General features: G+C 38.3%; 1 protein-coding gene across 1 annotated transcript in view; it reads left to right on the top strand.

Annotated features, from left to right (window-relative positions):
- RPS6KC1 (ribosomal protein S6 kinase C1) overlaps nt 1-7,688 on the top strand; it is a 315,271-nt gene that overhangs the window by 34,818 nt on the left and 272,765 nt on the right. Inside the window, exon 3 of the mRNA XM_007952634.2 lies at nt 1,491-1,611. Within this exon, the coding sequence (XP_007950825.1) occupies nt 1,491-1,611 (121 nt within the window). The remainder of the gene's footprint in view (nt 1-1,490; nt 1,612-7,688) is intronic.

Here is a 7,688-nt window from a genome sequence, read left to right as displayed (position 1 = left end):
TTTCTAATTTTTCATTTATTTTGTCATTTGTTCTTGTATTGTCTTTCGAAATTGTTCTAGGGTTTTCTATGTGTTTTTGTCAGTTTTGTCAGTGTTTTCCTTGATCTGTCTCTCAATTTGTTGAATATAATTCTTTTGAATTCCTTATCAGGGAGTTCCAATGCTGCATCTTCCTCAGGGATGTGCTTTGGGTCTGTTTTCTGGTCCCTTGTTCCTCCTGCTTTATCTTGCTTCTTTGTGTGGACTGTGATGCTCTGTTTTCTCCAAGGCATTGTGACATTTTGTGTTTATATTTAATTGGTGATTATATGTTGGAATGTCTTGCTCATGATTTTAGTTTTCTTTGTATGTTTTCTACGCAAGCAGGGTACTGTGCTGTGTTCCTCTATTTGCTAGTTGGCAGTACTTATACACTCACCACCTGTCTCCTTTCCTGTTGTCAGCCTTCCATATGTCCCTGCTGTCCTTGGCAAATGGAGCCTATTCGTAGGTCCTGTTTTTGTTCAGGTTTTTTCACTAGTTAGTGCCTAATCCACTTCTGTATACTTCCTTTCAAAGCTCAGGGCTCCAGAATTATCTTCTGTATCTTTGTCAATTCGTTTCTCTTTTCTTTGTTGAAGAGGGTCTGTGTAACTCGTCTTTCTATTCTTCCATGTTACTGGAAGTCTTGAAGACCTTATGTTTTAAATCCTTCTTTACAAAGTGTTTTTTTTTTTCCACCTAAATTTATCTGGATAAGGTTAAACAATAATTTAAGTTAATGAAGATAAACTCACTTTAAGTGTTATCTAATCTAGATGATTATTTTCTCTTTTGAAAGAAAATAGTTTTAATGATATTCTGGTAAGTATTCACCTTGCCCTCAGAAATTTTAATGCTATCGTAAGTTGATACTTATGAAATTACTACAAAGCAAAATATGTTAATTTCTTTCAACACAGCCATTTCTTCTTCAGTATTACTCAGTTTACTTATCCTTTTAGGCAAATTCTTGGTATGTACTTTGTGTTTAATAATTATCTGGATTGATTATTTTCTGTTTATATCCATGTTGCTTTTGAGACAGAATATGTGTTTTGACATCTAGCTAATTTCCAGGTCAATAGTTACTGTTTTTTTTAATTGCTGCAAAAATATATACAACAAAATATTTGCTAGTAGTTTTTGGTTTTTGAAGAGGTTAAGTAACATTTTATGTAGTATATACTTTCTTTGTACCAAGTTGAGTATTTTTTCCAGTATGAAGAAAGCAATACTTGTTTAAAATGTAATTTTAAAACCCAAACAGAACAGTTTAAGGAAGAATTGGCTGGTCTATATTTTAAAAGCAAATATTATTAATTTTATGTTACTCATACTAGTTGGAACCTATGTTTGTTTTCTTTTGTAGGACTATTTTGAACAATTAATGAAAAAATTGTTTGTTGTTCAGATGTTTGAACCTAAACAGTTGTACTATAGATACACATACAATTTTTTCCTCTCTTTAGATAATCGTATGGAAAAGATACAGTGACTTTAAGAAACTTCACAAAGAACTCTGGCAAATTCACAAAAACTTATTCCGACATTCAGAATTGTTTCCTCCATTTGCTAAAGGAATAGTGTTTGGTAAGTGGTTATTTTGAAATCATTATTTTTTTAAAAAGTGAGTATAAGTTCATTATGTGTACCTGTGGCACCCAGAAGTACTGTACCGTGAAATCAGAGTTCCCTCTTATTAAGGTAATTAGTTTAGCAAGCACTTGAAGTTGTTTTTTCATATTCTTGATATAATTTCATTCACTTAAAATGCATTTACTTCTTCCTTCCCTGAAACAGTAAAAATCCCAAGAAATTTATTTTCTCACAGAAGTCTGAAATCAGTACCACTGGACTGAAATCAAGTTATTGGCTGGGCCATACCCCTGAGGTTCTAGGGGAGAATCCATTCCTTACCTCTTCCAGCCTCTGATGGCTGTTGCCATTCCTTGGCTTGTGGCTACATCACGCCGGTCTTAAAGGCCTGCATCTTCTGATCTCTCTCTGCTCCATCTTTATTACACCTTCTTCTCTGTGTTAAATCTCCTTTTGCCTCATCCTTATAAGGATGCTTATTAATGGCATGTAATGGCCACTCAGATATTTTAGAATAGTCTTCCCCATCTCAGGATCCCTAATTTAATCATATCGCAAAGAAACTTTTTTCAAATAAGGGAACATTTATAGGTTCTAGGGATTAGGACCTGGTAACTACTACACTGTGTATATTTGTTTGTTTATATCTTTCCCTTCCTTTCTCCCTCCCTTCCTTTCTTTGTTCTAGTAAGTAACCTTTGGAGAAAAACTTTTTAAGAAAAACTTTTAAGGCCATGAAAATATCCTATTCTTCTTCAAAATTGTCCTTTAGATTTAGTATCTATTAATGATTCCAACATGAGCCAATCTAACTGCCATAGAGTCTATTCAACTCATAGCGACCCCTCCTTGGGTTTCTGAGGAGATATCCCTACGGAAGCAGATTGCCCACTCTTCCTTCCGAGGAGTGGCTGGTGGATTTAAACTACCAGCCTTCTTGTTAGCAGTCAAATGCCTTGGACACTATGCCACCAGAGCTCCCAATGTCTACATAATGGTTACAAAATAATAATTTTTCAAGTATAGCAGCTTTTCTACATTTACTATTACCCTCCTTTCTTCCTTTATCTATCTATCATCCATCTGTCCATTCATCATTTTATCATTTATGTATCATTGATACAGACTCATGCCAGTTTTATTCCTGGAAGTTTAGAATTTGTAAATGTGTTTGATTATTTTGATGCTAAATTGCCTCAGCTGTAACGAGTTGGCGCCCCTTTAAGCTGACTTCTATGCCCTCGTAACATGCTTCCATCATATATGTATTCCCCTCTTACCCCTTTTTTTGAGTACTTATATTTAGGCATAACAACATGTTCAATACTCATCTTAAAGGTGGCGTAGTGCCTAAAGCATTTGACTGCTAACCAGAAGGCTAGCAGTTCAAACCCACCAGCCACTCCTCGGAAGGAAGACTGGGCAATCTACTTCCGTAGTGATACTGCCTTGGAAACCCAAGGAGGGGTCACTATGAGTTGGATTCGACTTGACAACAGTGAGTTTGGTTTTGTTTTTGATTTTAGTCCTGGAATCATCCATTTCTTCAAGGAGCAATTGCTTTATTATTATTATTATTATTTTTAATTGTGATTTGGGTGAAAATTTACAGACCAAATTTACTTTCCATACAGCAGTTCACATACACTTTGTCTCATGACATTGACCACAATTTACCACAATGCAATAGCTCCCCTCCCACTTCCTGCCGACAGTTACCTCTTCACTGTGTCCATCCCTCCATGCACTCTTGCCCCCTGAGCTATCTCCCTGTGCATAAACAGCCCTTATTTCTCCCATGATTGTTCTCTCCAAAGAGTATATCTACCTCAGGCAAATGTTCAACTCATATACCTGTCTTCTGTTTGGCTGGAAGCCACAGATGTAGGTTCAGTTCCAGATCTGAAGGGCACTTAGAGACCATATCTCAGTGGTTCCTCCAGGCTCTATCAGACCAGCAAACCTGCTCCCACCCTCCCTTTTTTTTTTTTTTCTCCAAGTGAATTTGAGTTTTGTTCCACATTCTCCCTTTCTATCCAGGATCTCCTACATAGATCCCCCTACAAGTGGTTGACAGTGGTAGCTGGGCACCATCTAGTTCTTCTGGTCTCATAGTCATATAGGTTGCAGATCACATGGTGTACCAGTCACTAGGACTAATTGTTTCCATGCATCTTTGGTTTTCTTCCTTCTTCTTTGCTCTGGACAAGGAGAGACCCATTGTTGCAAGATGACGACTTGCGAGCTTTTAAGATCCCAGTTGCTACTCACCAAACTAGGAGGTGGAACGATGTTTTGTGTAGTATGTTATGCCAGTTGAGCTTGATGTCCCCTGTGACTATGGTCCCAAGCCCACAGGTTCAACTACTCAGTCCCTCTGGGTAGCTGGCTGTGACCGAGAAGTGACTACAACCTTACCCCTTGTCAACTCTACTGTACACCTGAGAATTCAGATCATACAAATAAACTTACAGGACCACTATAGGGAGCAGTTGCTTTTAGTGGGAGAGACAGTACCAGTTAATAATTTATTGTCTCTTATCTCCAAAGGCACCCTTCATTTGCCTTGTTGTACCTCCTTTTCTAATTGACTTGGATAAGGTTAATCAGTGGAGGATGCTGGAGGGACGCTGCAGGAGGTGGGGTGCTGGTGTAATTCTGCTCCTGCTTGCTCTGTGCTGCCAGTGGCATGTGTGTGGAAAACTTGGCAGAGCTAACCCTCTACCATATTTTGTTGTCAGTCTCTGCCTGCAACTCCCCTGTGTTCCAGCCATGACCTACTGGCACTATAGCAGTCCTCCTCTTGCCAGTCCTGGCCTGTCGTTCCTTGCCCGTCAACTTTGACCCTTTAATTATAGACCAGTTGTGGCCTGGGCAGCCTGTTCTTTATAAGACCTATCCTGTCCAGATTATTTGTGGATTCCATTTTCTACTGGACCCTGGCTGATATAGAGACTATGATCTGTGCAGTATGTGAACTCATTGCATCTTAGGTTCTAGGCTCTTTTACCAGCTAACGTTAAGAAATACAGTGCATTTATCTACATACATAGATATAGTGCATACACTTATACACACTTCTATTCAAACCTACATACATAGGCATCCTTTAGAATGGTCCATGATACCTTTTGTCAAACAATTTTTTAAAATATGGTCAGTAATATCTCTTTTCTTCCCCTCTAGATTTCGAGTTTCCAGTCTTGGTTAGAAATATCCCCCAACATTTATGTTTTCTTATAAGATTATTGTGGTTTAACAAATTAAAAAAATAATAATCCAGGTGGAATTTATGTTTGAATGGGTTGTCAATTCATGGTCCATTTTCCTTTTTTTAAGATGGATAGACATCTGTTCTAGAATAATTTATTAAATGATCCATCCTTTTCTCAATGAAATTGAACTGCCATCTTTGTTATATATGAACTTTTCATATGCATTGCTATTAATTGAGGATATCTCTTTTGTGGCATTTATTTATTCTTACATCGATACCTACCATAGTGATATTCTTGCAGTGGCTGTATAGAGTATAATCCAATAACTGGTACCAGGTATAATTCTCATTCACATTGGGGGAAATACTGTCTTTGGAGATTAGCCTGGAATTCTTGGCCTAGAATTACACACTGGTAATGCTTGTTCTAAGAATTAATTGTGTCAGCTATCCATTTATTGCCTTTTCAAGTTCCTTCTTTCATTTGACAATGGTTTGGGCCCTTTAAGCATTTTTCCTCTACAGTGAGCACTCTGTTAAGTTTAGCAGTGAAGGCACTGTAGGTTCATTGCAAAAGGGTAGGGGCTTGTCTTTTTCCTTCTGATTTTATTTCTTCTTGCTTCTGCTATAGTGTTGCCAGGGCATTCTATTTTAACCACACAGCCAGAGCACAGTTTCTCTAGTCTTTCTTGCAGCTTCAGCCAGTTTGGTAACTGCTTTGCTGAGGATACCAAAGCACTCCAGGTCTGCTGGAGGATGGGCTTCTGATTCCTTGACTACTCCATGTACCTGTCCCTAAGCTATGCCTCCCAGCACCCTAGAGCATTGTTTCCCATGCCCCTCCCAACTCAGACATAGTGCACCCTGGGCTTTGTGCTACCACTGAACACACTGCTGATGTGTTCTCTCCTACTGTTTTCCTCTTCTCCAAACTTGGCCTTCATTTACCCCCGGAAGATTATTTGCCATGGCCTTCTGTGGTAGTTGGAGCTTTGTGTCAACATGGCTGGACCACAATTGTGATGTGGATTGTTCCCATGAAGGGATCAGATTATATGTTTTGAGCAGCCAATCCGTTGAAAGGGAGTTTCCCTAAGGGTGTGGCTTGCTTCTAGTATATTTATGGACATCCTGGGAAAAGAGACACTCTTCTGTAGATTGAGATTCTGTTGTGCTGCCTACAACAGTCCGTAAGCAAACAATCCACCATTTGGCCCAGAGGTCTTGGATTCATCATTCGTAGTATACTGCCTGCCTACCTTGAGCTCATCAGCCCCTGCAGCTGTGTGAGTCGGGAAAAGCCTCCAGCTTGATGTTTGATCCAAGAACTTGGGAGTTGCCAGCTTCTATAAGTGTGTGAGCCATTTTCCTAAGATAAATTTCTTCTTTTCTCTTTCTCTCTATAAGATTTACTGGTTTTGCTTCTCTAGAGAACCTAGTCTAACATACCTTCCCCATGCAGATACTGCATACTCCAGCATTACCTTCCTTGTGAGTGGGTTCCTGGTACCCTGACTCTGCATGCCTGACTGCCAGCTTTGCCCCTCCTGGATTTTAGAGGAGTCTTTCCTGCTTTTCTGATAGCTGTGGATCAGCTCTGGCCCAGGGGACTCAGCAGACTTCTCCCTCATCCAGTGGGCTACAACCATATGTTCTCTGAGAAGGTCTAATTCCTACCTTGGGGAAGGATTTCACCTTTCAATTTGTTTCTTAGTCAACCGTAGAATGTTCTTTAGAGTTTACATTTCAGTTCTTTTTTACACTCTGTCATGGTTAATAATTCTTTATATTAAACTTCGCCTATTTAGATTGTTTTGTGGTTTTGGTTTCTTGGTTGAACCTTAATTTATCAGATCCTACTGGTGTTCTTTTTAATTTAGAAAGAAATCTAAATGATCTGAAATTATCTCCATTGGCTCCAAGTCCACGAGAGATAGATTTCTTCAGGCTGATTGCAGAACTGCAGTCTCATTGAGGTTCACACTTGCTTCCTCAGGATGTTCTATATGTTTCACAATTCTTCTAGATGCAAGTAATCTCATAGGATAGCAATATCAGTGGCATTTCTGCCAGAATGAAGTGGTCATCAAATGTTTACTGCTACAATTCTTTAATTTTAACAAATACTTAAATATCAAAATTTTGGGCTATTTAATGATATATTGAAAGGTAACTAATAAGAGATATTTTGGATGCATAATTAAAAAGGGAAGATTTTGTATTAGGTGAAAAACAGTAGAGATGTCAGTAGCAGTAGAACCATTAATTCTGGTAGTATCAATAATTCATTCTTTTCATGAACTAAGCATTAGGAGGTTCACACATACACTCTTAGTGTATGCCGTTAACCTTTGAAAAAGAAAAAATCAGTCTGTTTGCTTTTGGCCTTTGAGCCCAGATACTTCATGCTGCATGCTATTCCACATTTCTGTTGTTTTCTCTTCATAGTATTCAGTATCAGTAGTTGAGCTGCTCTTTGCCATGGCACCTACTGCCTCTTGTCCACCATTTTGCTATTGCTGTGTCTGGATAGCTGCATGCCAAAAATCTGTTATTAATAGAGTCTTATTTGATTCATTTCAGCCTAATTCTTAATTAGCTAGAAATCCTTTGTGGAAATTTAATTTAAGAAACATTTTGAAAATGGGCAATGGGGATACAAAGACTTCAAATATCCTTTATCATCTTTAGGTGGCTTATGGTCTTATATACTTCAGCAAGTGAACATAATGATCCAGGAATTGTCAAAGGGAAATGCTTTAGGATGTGCTATCCTCATCGTCAGATTTTTAAGTCTTGTGACATTTTTATTATGAAGATGCAAGTTTTTTTTTTTTTTTTTATTAGGATTTGG

Source organism: Orycteropus afer, unplaced genomic scaffold, assembly GCF_000298275.1.
Source record: "Orycteropus afer afer isolate SDZICR_OR568_19922 unplaced genomic scaffold, OryAfe1.0 scaffold00013, whole genome shotgun sequence".
Taxonomy (NCBI): Eukaryota; Metazoa; Chordata; class Mammalia; order Tubulidentata; family Orycteropodidae; genus Orycteropus; species Orycteropus afer.
Note: the sequence above shows the minus strand (reverse complement) of the source record. Positions and strands in the feature narration are given on the sequence as shown.